The sequence below is a fragment of the Rhinoraja longicauda genome, chromosome 26, assembly GCF_053455715.1.
Source record: "Rhinoraja longicauda isolate Sanriku21f chromosome 26, sRhiLon1.1, whole genome shotgun sequence".
Taxonomy (NCBI): Eukaryota; Metazoa; Chordata; class Chondrichthyes; order Rajiformes; family Arhynchobatidae; genus Rhinoraja; species Rhinoraja longicauda.
In genome coordinates this window covers 7224651-7247365 of record NC_135978.1, presented here as the reverse complement: position 1 = coordinate 7247365, position 22715 = coordinate 7224651, and the positions used below count along the sequence as shown (strand labels likewise).

The following is a 22715-nucleotide window of genomic DNA, read 5'->3' as shown; positions in this document are numbered from 1 at the left end:
CGGTTCCCATGCAAAGAGTTGCAAAGATGGCTGTGCATCTGAGATTTCAAAAGAGCAATCTCGCCACTAAGCACAGCAGAGCCAAGTGTCCCGAGCACACGAGACACTTCCCCAGCCACCAGAGCCCTCTCCATCATCCAGGAGCGTGATTATATTTGGAGGAAGGGACCACAGATGCTGGTTTACACCGAAGATAGACCCAAAAGGTCGGGGTAAACTAAGCGGGTCGGGCAGCGTCTCTGGAGAGAAGGAATGGGTGACGTTTCGAATCTGGACTCTTCTTCAGACTGAGAGGCAGGGGAGAGGGTAACGAGAGATTCCAGGAGGAATCACAGAGGGGGGAGCAGCGAGAGAGGATGTTGCAGAAGTCCCGTTGGAGAGAGGAGGGGAACTTCTTCGAAGCAGGCGACACGTTTAGGAAGGAACTGCAGTCGCTGGTTCAAACCATAGATGGACAAAAAAAAAAGCCGGAGTAACTCAGCGGGACAGGCGGAGAGAAGGAACGGGTGGCATTTCGGCAAGAAGGGTCTCGACCCGAAACGTCACCCATTCCTTCTCTCCAGAGATGCCGTCTGTCCCGCTGAGTTACTCCAGCTTTTCTTTGTCTCTCTTCGCATGTCTTGAGAGGATTTTGAGAGGACTTCGCAGGCTATTCTTGAGAGGATTTCGCAGCCGTGTATTGTCTTTCATTAATCGCGGGTTATCTTTCCGCTGACTGGTTCGCACCCAACAGAAGCTTTTCACTGTACCTCAGTGCACGTGACAATAAACTGAACTGAACGGAACTGTGGGTGGTATTTATTTAAAGAAAGAGAAAATGAAACCGACCGACAGCGGCGGTTTAAAGCTGTCTACTTTTAGGTGGCTATAAGGCCTTGCACCCAAGTATCACATTACGTTCATCACCAGCCCTGTGGGATATCCTGGTGGGAAGGGCCACGTACAGATTACTGGTTAAAAGCACTTTCCACTTGTACGTGTGACAATAAACGAAACGAAACAAAAAGCATTGGTGCATCGAAAATGTGTGGGAAGGATGTTATTTTTCTTGCCTTCGAGGCCATTTCAGCTGGCTGTTTGTAAGAAAGATTTGCCACCACATCAGTGCCTCCATTATTTTGGACCCCAATAAATACCAGCAACAAGAGTCGTAAAACCAGCCAGGATTAAAATCAAGCCACAATTAAAAGGTTATTGCAGCTCGAAACGTGAATACTGTCGTAAACGAGCCAGGCAGTTGATTACCGGGTTTTTTTCCAGCAACGTTTTGTCCCTGTTCTGTTTCTTCAGACGATATCGGCAGGCCATCTGTGACTGGTTGCGAGGCAGGGCGCTCTGCTCGCACGGCTCGAGTCACATCGTCTGCCGCAAGATCGGGATGTTGAGGGAATGTAATCGTTTGACAGTTTTTACAAGGAGATGATCTCCACTCTGGTGAAGTGCTTTGAATTCAGTTGGAAGAAAGAATTGAATAGTACTACGAGTGCAGGAAGGGCCGCCTTACACACACACACACGCATGCACGCATTCACACTCACACTCACACTCATATTCCCTCACGCGCACACGCACTCACGCATCCGTGCACACACACACTCACATTCTCGCATTCTCTCACACACAAACATTCTCGCACACACACACTCACACACACACATTCTCACACACACACACACACGTTCTCACACACACACACACGTTCTCACACACGCACACATTCTCCCGCACACACGTACACACACAATCTCCCGCACACACACACGTTCTCATACGCACACATTCTCACACACACACACACTCTTAATGGCGAGCCATGTTCTTAGTTTAGTTTAGAGATGCAGCGTGGAATCATTGGCCCACTGAGTCTGCGCCAACCAGCGTTCCCTGCGCATTAACGCTATCCTACACACACGTGGGAATACAGGCGCTCCTCAGCTTCCGACGGGGTTCCGTTCCGAAAAACCCATCGGAAACCGAAAGTATTGTCAGTCGAAATGCTTCAGACTGATGTCAGGGGGGCAGAATCACGATGTTTAAAAGACATTCGGACAGGTATATGGATAGGTCAGCCATGATCATATTGAATGGCGGTGCTGGCTTGAAGGGCCGAATGGGCCGCTCCTGCACCTGGTTTTTTATGTTTCTACGATAGGTTTGGAAGGATATTGAAGAGAGACACAAAAAGCTGAAGGAATGGGTGACGTTACGGGTCGAGACCCTACTTCAGACTAGGTACTGCAGGTGCTGGTTTACATCAAAGATAGACACAAAATGACGGAGTAACTCAACGGGACGGGCAGCATCCCTGGAGAACGTGGATAGATGTGTGCCTGAAGGAACTGCAGATGCTGGTTTACACCGACGATAGACACAAAATGCTGGAGTAATTCAGCGGCATCTCTGGAGAGAAGGAATGGGTGACGTTTCGGGTCGAGACCCTTCAGAAGGACACGGGCCAAACGCAGCAGGTGCGGCTGGAGAGGGATGTTGATCGGCACGGGCAAGTGGGCCGAAGGGCCTGTTTCCACGCTCAATCGCTCTATGACTCTATCCCAAAGACGTGCTAGTTTGTTGGCCACTGTAAATTGCCCCTAGTGTGCCAGGAGTGGATGCAAAAGTGGGATAACATAGATCTTGGGCGACCAATGGTCAACTTGGACTCAGCGGGCTGAAGGACCTGTTTCCATGCTGTATCTCTACAATCAAAACGCGGAGGACGAATTCTCACAGCCTCCCAGATTCCCCGGGTTTCCCATCGTGCTGGCTGATCACAGAGTCAGGAAAAGCAGCAATATACGTTTACTGGCTAGTTTGAGTGCAGCTTATTGTCAGGTGAAAGGCACAGATAGAGTGGATGTGGAAAGGATGTCTCCACTGGTGGGTGAGTCTAGGACCAGAGGTCACAGCTTCAGAATTAAAGGGCTCTCTTTTAGAAAGGAGGTGAGGAGGAACTTCTTTAGTCAGAGGGTAGTTAATGTGTGGAACTCACTGCCGCAGAGGGCTGTGGAGGCCAGGTCAGTGGATGTATTTAAGGCAGGGATGGACAAATTCTTGATTAGAACGGGTGTCAATGGTTATGGGGAAATCAAGGCAGGAAAACGGAATTAGGAGGCAGAGATCATCCATGATTGAATGGCGGAGTGGACTCGATGGGCCGAATGGCCTAATTCTGCTCCTATAACTTGTGAACTTGTGTACCGAGGTACAGTGAAAAGCTTTTGTTACGTGCCAACCAGTCAGTGGAATGGCAATATACGAATGCAATCGAGCCGCTCACAGTGTCCAGATACACGATAAAGGGCTTCCTCCCACATTCCAAAGCTGTGCAGGTATGTAGGTGAATCGGCCTCTGCAAAGCGTGTTGGATGGGTAAGTGGGATAACGTACAACTAGTGTACGTGTGATCGATGGTCGGTGTGGGCCATCCACAGTGGACAGGTCCATGATAAAGGGAACCACGCGAATAACCTTTAGTGCAAGGGACGAGTGGCCTACTCCTGCGTCTGTTGTCTATTGTCATAAAGTCCAGTAAAGTCCGATCAGAGATGGTCTGAGGGTCTCCAGTCATTCAGGGAGTAGCTTAGGACTGCTCTCTAAGTTGGTAGGATGACGCCGTGACTGAACCCAAGAAGCCATCTTTTAAAATGATCAGACTTTGTTATTGTAAGGAAATAACAGCAGATGCTGGTACAAATCGAAATCTGAAGAAGGGTCTCGACCCGAAACGTCACCCATTCCTTCTCTCGCAGCCTGAAGAAGGGTCTCGACACTGGAATTTAGAAGGATGAGAGGAGATCTTATCGAAACGTATAAGATTATTAAGGGGTTGGACACGTTAGAAGCAGGAAACATGTTCCCAATGTTGGGGGAAGTCCAGAACAAGGGGCCACAGTTTAAGAATAAGGGGTAGGCCATTTAGAACTGAGATGAGGAAAAACTTTTTCAGTCTCAGAGAGTTGTGAATCTGTGGAATTCTCTGCCTCAGAAGGCAGTGGAGGCCAATTCTCTGAATGCATTCAAGAGAGAGCTGGATAGAGCTCTTAAGGATAGCGGAGTCAGGGGGTATGGGGAGAAGGCAGGAACGGGGTACTGATTGAGAATGATCAGCCATGATCACATTGAATGGCGGTGCTGGCTCGAAGGGCCGAATGGCCTCCTCCTGCACCTATTGTCTATTGACCCGAAACGTCACCCATTCCTTCTCTCCTGAGATGCTGCCTGACCCGCTGAGTTACTCCAGCATTTTGTGAAGACTTTGTTATTAATTTATGGAGGGATCTTCCAGAATGTGTGATATATATATATCCCAACCCAGCTGGGGACAGTAAATTATTCACTCCCAGCTATTGCATTAATTATCCAGAGAACGTATCGCGACGGAAAGCGAGCCCGTCATTAAAATACTTGTCACCAGTGAGGTTAATACATGTGGACTGTCGTGCACATGACCCGAGGGCATGTTGGACCATTTCACAGGCCATGGGTTTTTAAGTGTACTTCTGATGCACAAGCTTGTGGAGCAGCAGATTGCACACATCACCATCTCCATAGATCTGCGTAAGAAGGAACTGCAGGTGGCTGGTTTAAACCCAAGATAGAGAACAAAAAGCTGGAGTAACTCAGCGGGGACAGGCAGCATTTCTGGAAAGAAGGAACAGGTGACGTTTCTGAAGTAGGGTCTCGGCCCGAAACGGCACCCATTCCTTCTCTCCAGAGTTGCTGCCTGTGTCCCCTGAGTATCTCCAGCTTTTTGTCTTATCTTCTGAATAGTATTGGGCAGGTTACTGGAAAGTTCATCAGCATTGTTCATAAGTGATAGGAGCAGAATTAGGCCATTCGGCCCATCAAGTCTACTCCGCCATTCAATCATGGCTGATCTATCTCTCCCTCCTAACCCCATTCTCCTGCCTTCTCCCCATCACCCCTGACACCCGCACTGATCAAGAATCTGTCTATTTCTGCCGTAATAATATCCACTGACTTGGCCTCCACAGCCTCCTGTGGCAATGAATTCCACAGATTCACCACCCTCTATTCCTCCTCATCTCCTTCCTAAAGGAACGTCCTTTAATTCTGAGGCTACGGCCTCTGGACCTAGACTCTCCCACTAGTGGAAACATCCTCTCCGCATCCACTCTATCCAGGCCCGTCACTATTCGGTAAGTTTCGGTGAGGTTCCCCCCCTCATCCGTCTAAACTCCAGCGAGTACAGGCCCAGTGTCGTCAAACGCTCATCATAGGTTAACCCACTCGTTGCTGGGATCATTCTCGTAAACCTCCTCTGGACCCTCTCCATGGCCAGCACGTCCTTCCTCAGATAGCACGGTGGCGCAGCGGTAGAGTTGCTGCCTTACAGCGAATGCAGCGCCGGAGACTCAGGTTCCATCCTGACTACGGGCGTCGTCTGTACGGAGTTTGTACGTTCTCCCCGTGACCTGCGTGGGTTTTCTCCGAGATCTTCGGTTTCCTCCCACACTCCAAAGACGTACAGGTTTGTAGGTTAATTGACAGGGTAAATGTAAAAATTGTCCCTAGTGGGTGTAGGATAGTGTTAGTGTGCGGGGATCGCTCGGGGCGGCGCGGCCCCGGTGGGCCGAAGGGCCTGTTTCCGCGCTGTATCTCTAAATCTAAAAGAAAAAATCTAAAATCTAATATGGTGCCCAAACTTGCTCATGTAAGTTCTTATATGAGGCTGTGTGTATCTAAAATACCAAGACATCATGAACTCCACCCCCCATTCCCACACTGACCTCACTGTCCTGGGCCTCCCACACTGTCAGAGTGAGGCCAAACGCAAACTGGGGGAGCAGCACCTCATATTTCTCTCGGACAGCTTACAACTGTGTAATATTGACTTCATTAACTTCAAGTGACCCTCGCATTCCCCCTCTCTCTCCGTCCCTCCCCCACCCGAGACCCTCGTCGTTACCAGTTTCACTGTCGTCCTGCTGAGCTCCAATGTTTGTATCTTACTCGTTATCATCTTCTCCACAGCCAACAATGGAGCATTGTGGACTCCACCTTTCCCTGGTCATCGTTTGCCGGCTTTGATTCGTTCTTTTGCATACATTTCATTCATTTGTTCTATGTACCTTTTGGTGTCTCTCGTTTCTCCCTCCCCTAACTCTCAGTCTGAAGAAGGGTCTTGACCTGAAACGCCACCTATTCCTTCTCTCCAGAGATGCAGCCGGACCCGCTGAGTACCTCCAGCTTTCTGTATCTATCTTTGGTGTAAAGCAGCATCGGACGTTCCTTGCGACACCATTTAGAGTATTGCGTGCAGTTCTGGTCACTCCATTACAGGAAAAATATTTTGGAGAGGATGCAATCGTTCTGGAGAGGTCGGCACGGTGGCGCAGCGGTAGAGTTGCTGCTTTACAGCGTCAGAGACCCGGGTTCAATCCCGACTATGGGTGCTTGTCTGTATGGAGTTTGTACGTTCTCCCCTCTACGTTGGTTTTCTCCAAGATCTTCGGTTTTCTCCCACACTCCAAAGACATACAAGTTAGCAGGTGAATTGGCTTGGTATAAATGCAAAATGGTGTCTCGTGTGTGTAGGGTAGTGTTAATGTGTGGGGATCGCTGGTTGCTGTGGACTCGGTGGGCCGAAGGGCTTGTTTCCGTGCTGTATCTCAAAACTAAACTAAACAGTTTCGCAGAATGCTGCCTGGATTAGAGGATTTAAACTGCAGGGAGAGTTTGGATATACTTGGATTGTTTTGTCCAGAATATTGGACATTGAGGGGAGACTTGAAGCACTTAAAATTATGAGATACTGGACCAAGTGGACCCGTTAGGCCCAAACTTCTCCTGCATTGATGCAGCACCCCCTCCTCCGCCCCCCTCCCTCCCCCACTCCCTCCTCCCCCCCTCCCTCCTCCCCCTCCCTCCTCCCCCCTCCCCCCTCCCTCCTCCCCCCTCCCTCCTCCCCCTCCCCATCCCTCCTCCCCCCCTCCCTCCTCCCCCCTCCCTCCTCCCCCCTCCCTCCTCCCCCCTCCCTCCTCCCCCCTCCCTCCCCCACTCCCCCCTCCACCCCCCCTCCCTCCCTAGGAGATAGATTTAAACTCCCCCCTCCCCTCCACCCCCCTCCCTCCTTTCCTCCTCCGCCCTCCCCCTCCCTCCTCCCCCACCCTCCTCCCCCTCCCTCCTTCTCTCCTCCCTCCTCCCCCCCTCCCTCCTTCCCCCTCCCTCCTGCCTCCCTCCCCCTCCCACCTTCCCCCCCCCTCCTCCCCCTCCCTCCCTCCCCCCTCCATCCCCCCTCCCTCCCTAGGAGATAGATTTAAACTTTAAAATGTGAATAACTTTAAAAATATAACACCGATTTCAATGAAACTTCTTCCATTAGCACCAAAGGGACGACGGTGAGTAAGGTGGGCCTAAAATTGTCGCGCTATCGGGTACCATTTTGGCTGTAGTTCAGGAACAAACAACCAAACAAACAAGAGTTTTAGTATATAGATGAGAGGGTAGACAGTCAGAACCTTTTTCCGAGGGTGGAAATGCCCTATACTAGAGGGCTTAGCTTGAGGTGAGAGGGGGAATGTGTAATGAAGTGATGGTCCGGGCTTTATCCTCAATTCTCTGCAATTTCTTGCAGTCTTGGCTGGAGCTGTTCCCAAAGCAAGCTGTGATGCATCCCAATTAAATTGCTTTCGCCTGCGCATCCCACACACACCAGGGACAATTTTACACTTATACCAAAGCCAATTAACCTACAAACCTGCGCATCTTTGGAGTGTGGGAGGAAATCGGAGCATCCGGAGAAAAACCCAGGCACATCACGGGGAGAAGGTGCAAACTCCGTACGGACAGCAACCGTAGTCAGGATCGGACCCGGGTCTCTGGCGCTGTAAGGCAGCAACTCTGCGCCACCGTGCCACCCCTGATTAGTCCAGGGAGTCAAAGGTTACTGGGAGAAGGCAGGAAAGTGAGGTTGAGAGGGAAAACTAGATCAGCCATGATCAAATGGCGGAGCAGATTTGATGGGCCAAATGGCGGAGTTCTGCCCCTATGTCTCCTGGTCTCTTTCATGGGCATGAGAATGTAGTCGATTGTCATCATTATAAACACCATGAATTCTCACACGGACGGACACTGTTATCTTAGAATCTGCACTAAACAAACGTTGGCATCGAAGCAGTTTTTAACGGCCTGTTATCTGAGACTAGTATCGGCTTGAAATATCGAAGATCTGCACCAGCAACCATAAAGCCGTGAAATGTGGAGTTATAAAAGATGATAAATGCAGTTAACCTTGCAATCATCGGGAGAACAAAGGGCAGAGAAATCAGATAGCGTGTAAGAAGGAACTTCAGATGCTGGTTTACACCGAAGTTGGACACAAAATGATGGAGTAATTCAGCGGGGCAGGCAGCATCTCTGGAGCGAAGGAATAAGTGACGTTTCGGGTTGAGACCCTTCTTCAGACTCATGCAGGGTCTCGACCAGAAATTCCTTTTCTCCAGAGATGCTGCCCGACCCGCTGAGTTTCTCCAGCGTTCCGGGCCCGTCTTCAGAGGCTGAGGATGGGGTTCATTATTGATCAAGGAAAAGCAAATGGAAGGGGAATATTCAAAGGTAAGACGCAAGATGCTGAACTGAAAAGAGAAAGAAATTATCGACAGGTAATTTTAATCAGCTTTGGCCTTCGCTATTTTATAGGTTTACAGCCATCTGTGGCAATGGATTCTACAGATTCACTACAGACAGCACCCGTAGTCAGGATTGAACCCGGGTCTATAAGGCGGCAACTCTACCGCTGCGCCACTGTGCTGGCTGGCTTATAAGTAAACAAAATAAAAGTAAATAAGCAAAGAGGTCCTTCTGCAGTTGTACAGGGCCCTAGTGAGACCGCACCTGGAGTACTGTGTGCAGTTTTGGTCTCCGAATTTGAGGAAGGATATTCTTGCTATTGAGGGCGTGCAGCGTAGGTTTACTAGGTTAATTCGCGGAATGGCGGGACTGTCATATGTTGAAAGACTGGAGCGACTAGGCTTGTATACACTGGAATTTAGAAGGATGAGAGGGGATCTTATCGAAACATATAAGATTATTAAAGGGTTGGACACGTTAGAAGCAGGAAACATGTACCCAATGTTGGGGGAGTCCAGAACCAGGGGCCACAGTTTAAGAATAAGGGGTAGGCCATTTAGAACGGAGATGAGGAAAAACTTTTTCAGTCAGAGAGTTGTGAATCTGTGGAATTCTCTGCCTCAGAAGGCAGTGGAGGCCAATTCTCTGAATGCATTCAAGAGAGAGCTAGATAGAGCTCTTAAGGATAGTGGATTCAGGGGGTATGGGGAGAGGGCAGGAACGGGGTACTGATTGAGAATGATCAGCCATGATCACATTGAATGGCGGTGCTGCCTCGAAGGGCCGAATGGCCTCCTCCTGCACCTATTGTCTATTGTCTATAAATAGATCTTTATTCTGGTCGGCAAGATGCAATGAATTCCAGAGGGTTTAGTGACCAGGCCTGACCTTTATATTAATGATGAGGATGATGTCACTGCAGGATTGCTCATTAAGTTTGCCGATGACTCGAAGAATAAGCTGAAGAATAAGGGTAAGACACAAGCAGGCTCCAAAGACACCGAGAAATGGTAACGTGACGAAGCAAAGGAGCATTCTGCCAACTGGAACAATTAACGTCCATTTTGGCAAGAAGATTCTAAATGGAGCATGAGGTGAATTGTGGGAGACTGCAATACTCTGAGATGCAGACGGGATTAGGGTGTCACTGTAGATGATTTTCAAAAGGCGAATGTACAGTTCAGCAAGTAATTAGGAGAATTGCACAAATGCTATCATGTTTTGCCAAAGAAAATCACTTGAAAATGCTGTAAGACTCTGCCGCAGTTCTGTCGTAGAACATTGCAGCGCAAGATCAGGCCCTTCGGCCCACAATGTTTGTGCTGTCCCAACACGATGCCATCGAGGCAGGGTCCCGACCCGAATTTGTTACCCTCCTGATCCTTTTTCTCCAGAGATGCTGCCTGACCCACTGAGTTACTCGGGTAAATGTTAACAATAGAAAGGGAAAAGATAGTAAATAAAAACTCATAGGTTCATAAGTGCCATGAGTTTAAAATGAATTTAAAAGAGAGTAAAGGGCCTGTCCAACTTTAGGTGATTTTTTTTGGCGACTGCCGGCGACTGTCAAAGTCGTAGCAGATCGCCAAACTTTTCTTTTACCCCGACGACAATGACCACGACAATGCCGAGTCAGGTCGAGATTACAGCGTCTTCGGAAACATCGCGAAATTCCCACGCTGTCAATGTTTCTCCGGCATACTAATTTTCGCTGAAATCACTGACAAGTCGGTAAGTACTTGAGAGTTTTGAACTATAACATCTTGTATGGGTTACTTAAAAACCAAGCTTCACGGTAACAAGGAATAAACCGGATTTACTTCTAGTTTACTAATAGCTGTATTAAAAAAATTAATTTGAAAAGTGGTTCAGTGGATTTTTGTGAAAAGTGTGTGGGCATTCTTTGAAAATGTACGGGAGATGCATATCTGGTTTCTGGGTTGCATATCTGGGTTGGGAGCCCACTTTAAATGTAATAGCCCAAATGGACCCGTTGGGTCCAAACCTCTCCTGCATTGGTGCAACAAACCCTCTCCTCCTCCCTCCTCCCCTCCTCCCCCTCCCCCTCCCTCCCTCCACCCCCCTCCCTCCCTCCTCCCCTCCTCACCCCTCTCCCTCCCTCCACCCCCTCCCCTCCCCCTCCAACCCTCCTCCCTCCCTCCCCTCCCCCTCCAACCCTCCTCCCGTCCCCTCCCCTCCCCCCACTCCATCCCCATCAACCCCCCTTATCCTCCCTCCACCTCCCCCACTCCATCCCTAGGAGATAGATTTAAACTTTAAAATGTGAATAACTTTAAAAATATAACACCGATTTCAATGAAACTTCTTCCATTAGCACCAAAGGGACGACGGTGAGTAAGGTGGGCCTAAAATTGTTGCGCTATCGTGTACCGTTTTGGCTGTAGTTCAGGAACAAACAAACAAACAAACAAACAAGAGTTTTAGTATAGAGATGGCTGAGGCCAAAAACATCATGAAAATTCCCACACTTACCTGACCGTCAAACTGTCGCCTCCAATCTACCTGTCAAATGTCCTGACGGTAAATAAATTGGTTAAACACAAGCATTTTATGGTATTTTGAAAAGACTTTACTTATTTTAATATTACGTGCTTCTAAATGCATCTTAAGAGAACCTAGCAAACCTGGACACAGCATGCGACAGCGCCCGCAATAAGCAACGATACCTGGCGACAAGCCAGCTGTCGCCGAGAGATTTCAAACCGTTTGATTTCCCAGCGACGCGCTGAGATCCACGACGATCATTGGGAGACTCCTCACGATCATGCCCGCGACACCCTGGCGAACTGTTGGCGACAGCCTAGTCGTCGGCAGTCGCCTTAAGATCGCCTAAAGTGGGACAGGCCATTTAGATAGAGCTCGAGGGGGCTAGTGGAATCAAGGGGTATGGGGAGAAGGCAGGCACAGGTTACTGATTGTGGAAGATTTGCCATGATCACAATGAATGGCGGCGCTGGCTCGAAGGGCCAAATGGCCGCCTCCCGCACCTATTTTCTATGTTTATATGTGCAGATTTAGGCCATTGGGCCTATCAAGTCCACTCCGCCATTCAATCATGGCTGATCTATCTTTCCTTCTCAACCCCATTCTCCTGCCTTCTCCCCGTAACCCCTGACACCCTTGATAATGGAGATAAACCCATTTTCCGGACATCTGCCCATAACGTGTGACACAGTTGACTTTGCTCGTCCTTCTTGCTGCCGGTCCAGTTAAGATCGTTCAGCTAATCGGCGGCCACTGACTCGCATTAATTTTTGCCGCACACATGACCGTGTGGGGCCCGTTGCCACTCAGTCCAGCGAGGATGAGACGGAGTTTCTTCCCACAGGCCATCAGGACTGTTAACTCTCATATCACCAATTAGGGACTAATTTACTGTATTAATTTATTTTTTGTGTTAAAAAAATTCTATTGTGTTTTGTAGTTTTAGCACAATCCGCAGGCATTGCCACTTTCATTTCACTGCACATCTTGTATGTGTATGTGACAAATAAAGTAGACTAATAATAATAATAATAATGCATTACATTTATATAGCGCTTTTCTAGAAACTCAAAGACGCTTTACATAATAGATAAAACATAAAAATAAATAAATAAACGAACAGAAAAGGAAGAATAAGGTGGAGCGACGGTCAATGATTGAAGGCAGTGTTGAACAAGTGAGACTTCAGTGATGTTTTGAGCTAGTGAGTTCCAGAGTGTGGGAGCAGCGATGGAGAAAGCCCTGTCCCCCCAGGATCTGAGTTTGGTCCGGATGGGGGGGGGGGGGGGACAGGAGGTTAGCAGCAGCAGAGCGGAGGGTGCGGGTGGGAGTGTGTCTGTGGAGAAGGTCGGTCAGGTAGGATGGGGCCAGGTTACGGAGGGCTTTGTAGGTCATGAGGAGGAGTTTGTACTGGATTCTCTGGGGGATGGGGAGCCAGTGGAGCTTGTAGAGGACGGAGGTGATATGGTCACGGGACGGGGAGACGGGCAGCGGAGTTCTGGATGTATTGGAGTTTATTGATGACTTACAGCGCCGGAGACCCGGGTTCGATCCTGACTACGGGTGCTTGTCTGTACGGAGTTTGTACGTTCCCCCTGTGACCCTCGTGGGTTTTCTCCGGGTGGCTCCGGTTGTCTCCCACACTCCATAAACAACCAGGTTTGTAGGGTTTGCTTGGTATAATTGTAAATATTCCCTAGTGTGTGTGTGTGTGTGTGTGTGTGTGTGTGCCGGATAGCATTAGTGTGCGGGGATCGCTGGTCGGCGCGGGCCGAAGGGCCTGTTTCCGCGCCGTATCTCCAAGCTCAACGAAACTAAAGCGTGCACTTTGTTTGAAAGTGGCGGGGCTATCATATGTTGAAAGACTGGAGCGACTAGGCTTGTATACACTGGAATTTAGAAGGATGAGAGGAGATCTTATCGAAACGTATAAGATTATTGGACACGTTAGAGGCAGGAAACATGTTCCCAATGTTGGGGGAGTCCAGAACAAGGGGCCACAGTTTAAGAATAAGGGGTAGGCCATTTAGAACTGAGATGAGGAAAAACTTTTTCAGTCAGAGAGTTGTGAATCTGTGGAATTCTCTGCCTCAGAAGGCAGTGGAGGCCAATTCTCTGAATGCATTCAAGAGAGAGCTGGATAGAGCTTTTAAGGATAGCGGAGTCAGGGGGTATGGGGAGAAGGCAGGAACGGGGTACTGATTGAGAATGATCAGCCATAATCACATTGAATGGCGGTGCTGGCTCGAAGGGCCGAATAGCCTCCTCCTGCACCTATTGTCTATTGTCTATTGAGCCTCCTCCTGCACCTATTGTCTATTGTCTATTGACAGCCTGCGCCTTCTTTACTTGTCTTTGCAGAACTACCAGGGCCGGAGCAGCTGAGCGTGGCAGATGAGATGTGGCTGGCGTTGAACGTCGTGTCTGGCGGCGGCAGCTTCTCCAGCTCGCAGCCGATCGGAGTCACCAAGATCGCCAAGTCAGTGATCGCACCCCTCGCCGACCACAACATCTCTGTCTTCATGCTCTCCACCTATCAGACAGACTTCATCCTGGTAAGACATCGCTGCTTGGAGACCGTGTGCCACCTTCTCCCTGGGTGTGCACTGACTCCATTTCATTCATGCCAAGAGCTGGGCACGGTGGCGCAGCGGTAGAGTTGCTGCCTTACAGCGCCAGAGACCCGGGTTCTATCCTGACTACGGGTGCAGGAAGGATTTGACTGGGAGTGCGTGCGGCAAATAAGCACTATAAGGGCGGCACGGTGGCGCAGCGGTAGAGTTGCTGCCTTACAGCGCCAGAGACCCGGGTTCGATCCTGACCGCGGGTGCTGTCTGTACGGAGTTTGTACGTTCTCCCCGTGACCTGCGTGGGTTTTCTCCGGGTGCTCCGGTTTCCTCCCACACTTCAAAAACAAACCAAGCAGGTTTGTCGGTTAATTAGCTTCTGTAAGTTGTCCCCAGTGTGTGGGATGGAACTAGTGGAGGGGTGACCGTTGTCTGGCAGCACTCGATGGGCTGAAGGGCCTGTTTCCACACTGTATCTATAAACAAAATGAAACGAAACTAAATGTAGAAGGACTCCGGTGGTCCCAGCACGCTATGACTTTGTTCGTGCAGATTTCTCCGACTTTTGGATGTTATTTCTACTAATACCCCATATCACTTTTAATAGACTATCGTTAGATGTTACATCAATGCTAAACTAAACCAAACCAAACTGGCTAACTTGGAGGCAGGCTTTGTGATAATGTAGCACGTACAGTCTAAGTCCAATTCATTATTGTGTCGGGGCAGTGTCAGATGCGGAACATTTAAATCAGGGATTAAATATGGGGAGAAGGCAGGAGAATGGGGTTAGGAGGGAGAGATCGGTCAGCCATGATTGGATGTCGGAGTAGACCTGATGGGCCGAATGGACTAATTCTGCTCCTGTCACTTCTGATCTTAATGAACTGCGTTCCAGGTGCACTGCACTCTGTGATGTCTAAGTGGCTCGACGGGCTATTTTGGGGGGGGGCAGTGGGTGGATTGTGAAGGCGTGGGATATGAAACCGCAGGAAAGAAAACCGCAAATGCTGGTTTAAGTCGAAGGCAGACACAAAATGCCGGGGTAACTCAGCGGGTCAGGCAGCATCTCTGGAGAGGAGGAACGGGTGACGTTTCGGGGTGGAGACCCTTCTTCAGACTGATGTCAGGGGATGGGACGGCCCCAACGCCTCACCACAGTTGTTCGTGTCCCATTCCCACCCAGGACATCAGAAGGGCTTTGACGGGCATTTCTTTCGGTCTTAGGTACGGGAACGAGACCTGCCCCTGGTCATGCACACCCTGTCAGCGGAGTTCACCATCCTCAGGGTGGTGAATGGGGAGACCGTGGTCGCAGATCATCTGGGGATCACCAATGGATTTGTCAAGCCAAAACTAGGTGAGCTTGTAACCACGCCGCTACTTGGACTTGTGCATCACTTGGCAACGTTGGCCGGCCTAACCGGGGGGAAGGAACAATGGAGGACCCGGCGTGGGGGGGGGGGGGATGAGGTGAATGTCCTCTCTTCCTTCCCTCCAGCCATGATGCCTGACTCACATCTGAGTTGTTCCATCTTTGACTGTCGGAAAGAACTGCAGGTGCTGGTTTAAAGCGAAGACAGACGCAAAATTGATGGAGTAACTCAACGGGCCAGGCAGCATCTCGGGAGAGCCCTCCAGAGATACTGCCTGTCCCGCTGAGTTACTCCAGCATTTTGAGTCCATCTTTTTGTGTCTTTGTCTTTGGAATGCAGTGCTTTGTTGTGCATGACGTAGCTCCTGCCTGTCTTCATGTACCAGTAGAACCAGGCTGGATGTGGCAGTGACCATATTTTATGAATGAATGAATGAATGAATGAATGAATGAGCTTATTGGCCACGTATGTGCATATACAAGGAATTTCAAGCCTTGGTGCTCCGCTCACAAATGACAACACAAACATACAGTTAACAATTAAGAATAAAGCATAACCACATCAAAACAATAAGGATACAACATTACGGCCTAAACATGTGGGTGAAAATAAACCAGAGCAAAAAAGAGACTGCAGACTTTGGTTATTGAGCAGAACTATCACTCGTGGAAAAAAGCTGTTCTTATGTCTGGCTGTGGCTGCTTTGACAGTCCGGAGTCGCCTTCCAGAGGGAAGTGCTTCAAAGAGTTTGTGGCCAGGGTGAGAGGGGTCAGAGATGATCTTGCCCGCTCGCTTCCTGGCCCTTGCAGGGTACAGTTCGTCAATGGGGGGAGGGAAGGTTGCAGCCAACAACCTTCTCAGCTGTGCACACGATCCGTTGCAGCCTCCGGATGTCGTGCTTGGTGGCCGAGCCAAACCAGACCATGATGGAGAAGGTGAGGACGGACTCAATGATAGCAGGATACATTTGGACCACCATTGCCTGTACCAAAGGGTTTTAATAATAATAATAATAATATATTCCTTTATTCGTCCTACATCGGAGAAATTTGCAGTGTCACAGCAGCAAAGTGGATAGCAAGAGACATTCAATATAAATAAAAATAGAGATAACGATAATAATAATAATAATGCATTACATTTATATAGCGCTTTTCATACACTCAAAGACGCTTTACAGGGATTTAGAGAACATAGGGAAGTGAATAAATAGATAAATAAATAAACGAACAGAGAAAGGAGACAGAAGGTGGGGTGACCTTCAGTGGTTGAAGGCAGTACTGAACAGGTGAGACTTCAGTGATGTTTTGAATGTGGATAATTGTCATTATCAATAAGGATTATCATTGTCAATAAGGATAATTGTCATCATTTACTGTGTCTTTTCTTTACTGTTACTGTTAACTAGGCCATTTTGTTTTTGTCACCTGTCACACAGTTCAGAGGCCAGTGATTCATCCTCTCTCGAGTCCCAGTAACATGTTCTGTGTAACCAGCTTGGATCCCGACACTTTACCAACCATAGCTACCCTCCTCATGGATGTCATGTTTTATTCCAACAGGTAAGTCAGAAAGATCGCGATGATTTGTGTTTGTTCCGTGATTTTAAAAAAGCCAATGGAACTGGTGTGAAGGAGAACCAAAAATCACAAATCCTTGTGAAGTTTTTCTTTTGCCAGTGAGAAACCGAGATTAAAATCAACTTTTTGGTTCGCAACCTTGGCTGATTCATTTAATCCTCTGTGGAGAAATGTGCGCTGTAAATAAACTATTACCTTAACGCCAATTCTCGTTCAGTGAAAAAGATTACAGATGTATGCAAGTGTGCTAGAGCATTTCAACAAGGACAAATCGACAATGTATTTGACAATAGACAATAGACAATAGGTGCAGGACTAGGCCATTGTTGCAACTATTCCATAAATTGACCCCTTTAACAGTCACACTTCTATTATCAACGTACTATCGTATCAACACTGGCCATATCAAATGAAAAAAAAATAGATAGCGTACATTAATATTGTGGAATTTGACAATAGACAATAGACAATAGGTGCAGGAGGAGGCCATTTGGCCCTTCAAGCCAGCACCGCCATTCAATGTGATCATGGCTGATCATTCTCAATCAGTACCCCGTTCCTGCCTTCTCCCCATACCCCCTGAATCCGCTATCCTTAAGAGCTCTATCTAGCTCTCTCTTGAATGCATTCAGAGAATTGGCCTCCACTGCCTTCTGAGGCAGAGAATTCCACAGATTCACAACTCTCTGACTGAAAAGGATTTTCCTCATCTCCGTTCTAAAAGGCCTACCCCTTATTCTTAAACTGTGGCCCCTTGTTCTGGACTCCCCCAACATTGGGAACATGTTTCCTGCCTCTAATGTGTCCAACCCCTTAATAACTTATACGTTTCGATAAGATCCCCTCTCATCCTTATAATTGACTCCAGCATCATCCTCCCCACTGATGTAAGACTAACTGGTCTATAATTTTTCGCTTTGACCCCGTGATGTGTTTGTTGTGGTTCCAGTGTGAAAGACTCGGCAATAGGCAGCGAGGAAAGTGGTCACATTCGGTTCTTCTCCTTCTCCCTCATCGAGGGCTACATCTCGCTAGTAATGGACGTGCAGACGCAACAGAGGTGCGAGAACTCTTTGGGTTGTAATGCTGAGTCTCTACAAGGCGCTTATTCACAAAATGCTGGAGTAACTCAGCAGGTCAGGCAGCATCTCAGGAGAGAAGGAATGGGTGACGTTTCGGGTCGAGACCCTTCTTCAGTCTGAAGAAGGGTCTCGACCTGAAACGTCACCCATTCCTTCTCTCCTGAGATGCTGCCTGACCTGCTGAGTTACTCCAGCATTTTGTGAATAAATACCTTCGATTTGTACCAGCATCTGCAGTTATTTTCTTATACTATCTTTTACTCTACAAGGCGCTGGTCAGGCCGCATTTGGAGTATTGTGAGCAATTTCTGGGCACCATATCAGAGGAAGGATGTGCTGGCTCTGGAGAGGGTCCAGAGAAGGTTTACGAGAATGATCCCAGGAATGAGTAGGTTAACGTATGATGAGCATTTGACAGCACTGGGCCTGTACTCGCTGGAGTTTAGAAGGATGAGGGGGGGGGAGTTTAGAAGGATGAGGGGGGGAACCTCATTGTAAAGTACCGAATAGTGAAAGGCCTGGATAGAGTGGATGTGGAGACGATGTTTCCACTAGTGGGAAAGTCTAGGACCAGAGGATAAAGAAACAGGCCATTGTGCACTATGGATGGTTTGATTATGATTATGTGTAGTCTTTTCTTTGACTGGATAGCACGCAAACAAACGTTTTTCACTGTACCTCGGTACATGTGACAATAATAAACTGAACTAAACTTTTTTTAAAAATACAAAATATCAGAATAAAGAGTTATTCGGAGACCTGTAAAAAATTATATTTAGAATTCAATATGGTAGTCAAATTATAATAACATAACTTCGGTTGATGCCAAGCTAAAGCTAATTTATTTCCCAATCTCACCCGTGTTTAAGGTTTCCAAATAATCTGCTATTTACAAGTGCATCTGGTGAACTTTGGAAGATGGTTCGAATAGGTGGGCAGCCCCTGGGATTTGGTACGTAACTATCTTTTCACTCGAAGGTATTTATTTCACAAAATGCTGGAGTAACTCAGCAGGTCAGGCAGCATCTCAGGAGAGAAGGAATGGGTGACGTTTTGGGTCCAGACCCTTCTTCCCGACCCGAAACGTCACCCATTCCTTCTCTCCTCAGATGCTGCCTGACCTGCTGAGTTACTCCAGCATTTTGTGAAATAAATACCTTCGATTTGTACCAGCATCTGCAGTTATTTTCTTACACTATCTTTTCACTCCCTCACTGATTTCTTGTTATTCATCTGCGTTTGGGCGTCACAGTGGCGCAGCGGTAGAGTTGCTGCCTTGCAGCCCCAGGGACCCAGGTTTGATCCTGACTTCGAGTGACTTCCAAAGATGTACAGGTTTGTAGGTTGATTGGCTTCGGTAAAATTGTCCATGGAACTAGTGTACGATTGGCCGCTGGTCGGCGCGGACTCGGTGGGCAGAAGGGCTTGTTTCCACGTAGCATCTCCAAAGTCTAAAGTTTATCACGCGCATGGAAATTGGTTTAATGGATCAAGTTGCATTTTCCCAATGGTTAAATCTGAACAGCTTGTGACATGCCTCACCTCTGTTCACACGCCGAGACCGTTCTTCAGACTGAGAGTCAGGGGAGAGGGAAACGAGAGGTGTAGATGGTGATACAGAACAAATGGATGAAAGATATGCAAAAAGCATTGATGATAAAGGAGTGGTAGAGCCCACAATGGTCCGTTGTTGGCTGTGGGGTTGGTGATAACGAGTTATACAGACAGTAAAACTCAACAGGACGACAGTGAGACTAGTACAACAACTAGGGTGGGGGAGGGACGGAGAGAGAGGGGATGCGAGCACTACTTGAGGTTGGAGAAGTCAATGTTCGTAACGCAGTGGGGGGGGAAGCTGCCAAAGCAAAATATGGGGTGCTGTTCCTCCAATTTGTGCTGGGCCTCACTCTGACAGTGGAGGAGGCCCAGGACAGAAAGGTCAGTGTAGGAGTTAACGTGTTTGGCCAGGCGGACTGTCGTTATTTGAACAGATCGCTGTTGAGGCTTGTGTTTATTGCTGGAGTTGACTCAGAGCTGAATGTTAAAGAGATCAGCGGGCACGGTGGCGCAGCGGTAGAGTTGCTGCCTTAAAGCGCTTGCAGCTCCGGAGACGGCGGGTTTGATCCCGACTGCGGGCGCTGTCAGTACGGAGTTTGTACGCTCTCCCCGTGACCTGCGCGGGTTCTCTCCAAGATCTTCGGTTTCCTCCCACACTGTAGGTTAATTGGCTTGGGTGAAGGTGTCAATTGTCCCTGGTGCGTGTAGGATGGTGTTAGTGTGCGGGGATCGCTGGGCGGTGAGGACTCGGTGAGCCGAAGGGCCCGTTTCCTCGCTGTATCTGCGTGGGTTTTCTCCGAGATCTTCGGTTTCCTCCCACACTCCAAAGACGTACAGGTATGTAGGTTAATTGGCTGGGTAAATGTAAAAATTGTCCCTAGTGGGTGTAGGATAGTGTTAATGTACGGGGATCACTGGGCGGCACGGACTTGGAGGGCCGAAAAGGCCTGTTTCCGGCTGTATATATATGATATGATATGATATGATAAATGAACGGAACTGATTGTGAACTTCTTGCCATCAGATGAATGTGGAATCGTAGCTCAGATCGCAGAGCCCCTGGCAGCGGCAGATATACCAGCATACTACATCAGTACGTTTAAGTTCGACCATGCCCTGGTAAGTTGTGAAGCAGGCTGGCTGCAGTGTTACGCCCTGCCACAGAAACAAGCCCGTCGATTTGCATTACTGATGCTTATTAAAACTATTCATTCCTCTGAATCAGGGCAATGGGTCCAGCGAGACTCTGAGGAACTCGCCTGCTGTATGTGAACTGAGTCAAGGTAGACACAAGACGGTGGAGTAACTCAGCGGGACAGGCAACGTCTCTGGAGAGAAGGAATGGGTGACGTTTCGGGTCGCGACCCTTCTTCTCGACCCGAAACGTCACCCATTCCTTCTCTCCAGAGACGCTGCCTGTCCCGCTGAGTTACTCCAGCACTTTGTGTCTTGTCTTCGGTGTAAACCAGCATCTGCAGTTCCTTCCTACACACATGAACTGCTTGATGTTACTGAGTCCCTTTACCCTCCCCCCTCGACTCCATCCAAGGACCCAAACAGTCTTTCCAGGTGAGGCAGAGGTTCACCTGCACCTCCTCCAACCTCATCTTTTGTATCCGCTGTTCCAGATGTCAACTTCTCTACATCGGCGAGACCAAACGCAGGCTCGGCGATCATTTCGCTCAACACCTCCGCTCAGTCCGCCTTAACCAACCTGATCTCCCGGTGGCTCAGCACTTCAACTCCCCCTCCCACTCCCAGTCTGACATTTCTGTCATGGGCCTCCTCCATTGTCAGAGTGAGGCCCACCGGAAATTGGAGGAACGGCACCTCATATTTCGCTTGGGCAGCTTGCACCCCAGCGGTATGAACATCGACTTCTCTAACTTTAGATAGCTCCTCTGTCCCTCTCTTTCTCCTCCCCCTTCCCAGTTGTCCCTCAGTCTTCCTGTCTCCAACTACATCCTACCTTTGTCCAGCCCCCTCCCCTGACATCAGTCTGAAGAAGGGTCTCGACCCGAAACGTCACCCATTCCTGAGATGCTGCCTGACCCGCTGAGTTACTCCAGCTTTTTGTGATTACTGAGTGAGGTTAATCTGCTGAAACTGAGGCTTGTGTGAAGTGTTGTTCTCTGTGTTTGCTTGTGTGCTGTCTGCTCCACTGCCCCTCAGCACTAAACGTGATTTATCAGCACATTGATTATTGCTAATTGCTTCAGCCCGGTAAAGCAGAAGGCACCGACCTTGCACAATTTTTGTTTTTGAATCTTTCTTGTCGCGTTTGCACTTTTCCCTTCCCCTTTTGAGTGCAAACCTGTTGAACTGTGTCATGCTGCAGAAATGCCCCACCCCCACCCTACCCCAATCCACAACCTGCTCCTCACAGCAGCTCTGCGGAGTGCCTCCATTGAATGGGCGGCACGGTGGCACAGCGGTAGAGTTGCTGCCTTACAGCGCCGGAGACCCGGGTTCGATCCCGACTACGGGCGCTGTCCGTACGGAGTTTGTACGTTCTCCCCGTGACCTGCGTGGGTTTTCCCCGGGATCTTATCGAAACGTATAAGATTATTAAGGGGTTGGACACGTTAGAGGCAGGAAACATGTTCCCAATGTTGGGGGGAGTCCAGAACGGAGATGAGGAAAAACTTTTTCAGTCAGAGAGTTGTGAATCTGTGGAATTCTCTGCCTCAGAAGGCAGTGGAGGCCAATTCTCTGAATGCATTCAAGAGAGAGCTAGTTAAAGCTCTTAAGGATAGCGGAGTCAGGGGGTACGGGGAGAAGGCAGGAACGGGGTACTGATTGAGAATGATCAGCCATGATCACATTGAATGGCGGTGCTGCCTCGAAGGGCCGAATGGCCTACTCCTGCACCTATTGTCTAATGTCTATCTTCGGTTTCCTCCCACACTCCAAAGACGTACAGGTGTTATAGGTTAATTGGCTTGGGATAAATGTAAATTGCCCCTAGTGTGTGTAGGATGGTGTTGGTGTGCTGGGATCGTAGGTGGGGTGAGGACTCAGTGGGCCGAAGGGCCTGTTTCCGCACTGCATAAACAAAGCCTCTTTGCTCTGCTGACTCTGGTCACCACATGTTCCAGTTGTGTGAGCTCAATTCTATTTTTTAAAGTGAGCTGAGTCCTTGTTCCTAACCATGGCTTGTCGTTTTAGTTTTTGTCCAACAAGGTTTTCCTACTGTAAGTAGCCAGTATTTTTTTTTTTGTAAACTGAATAATTAAATATTAAAAGGCCCGTAATAAATCATCCATGCCATCAATCTAACAGCTTTTATATTTGACTTGAATGTGTAAATAATCTAATGCATCATCTTTACAAGTAAGAAATGGGTCGGAGTTTCCGTGTAGCCAGGATACGCTGTCATCTTTATTATTTTTTTTCCAATCACATTTATTCCTCCTGAAGGCATTTAGTCACGCGTAGACCAATCTCACGGAGCTA

General features: G+C 48.6%; 2 protein-coding genes across 2 annotated transcripts in view; one reads left to right on the top strand and one right to left on the bottom strand.

The window, feature by feature from the left end:
- Window positions 1-22715, bottom strand: part of LOC144606219 (argininosuccinate lyase-like) — a 368098-nt gene that overhangs the window by 102098 nt on the left and 243285 nt on the right. The gene's annotated exons all lie outside the window — the stretch shown is intronic.
- The window catches only part of LOC144606271 (cytosolic arginine sensor for mTORC1 subunit 2), a 116056-nt gene that overhangs the window by 92340 nt on the left and 1001 nt on the right, over window positions 1-22715 (top strand). The window contains exons 3-8 of the mRNA XM_078422202.1: window positions 13459-13652; window positions 14892-15024; window positions 16479-16602; window positions 17570-17680; window positions 18572-18654; window positions 20284-20378. Coding sequence (XP_078278328.1) covers window positions 13459-13652; window positions 14892-15024; window positions 16479-16602; window positions 17570-17680; window positions 18572-18654; window positions 20284-20378 — 740 coding nt within the window. The remainder of the gene's footprint in view (window positions 1-13458; window positions 13653-14891; window positions 15025-16478; window positions 16603-17569; window positions 17681-18571; window positions 18655-20283; window positions 20379-22715) is intronic.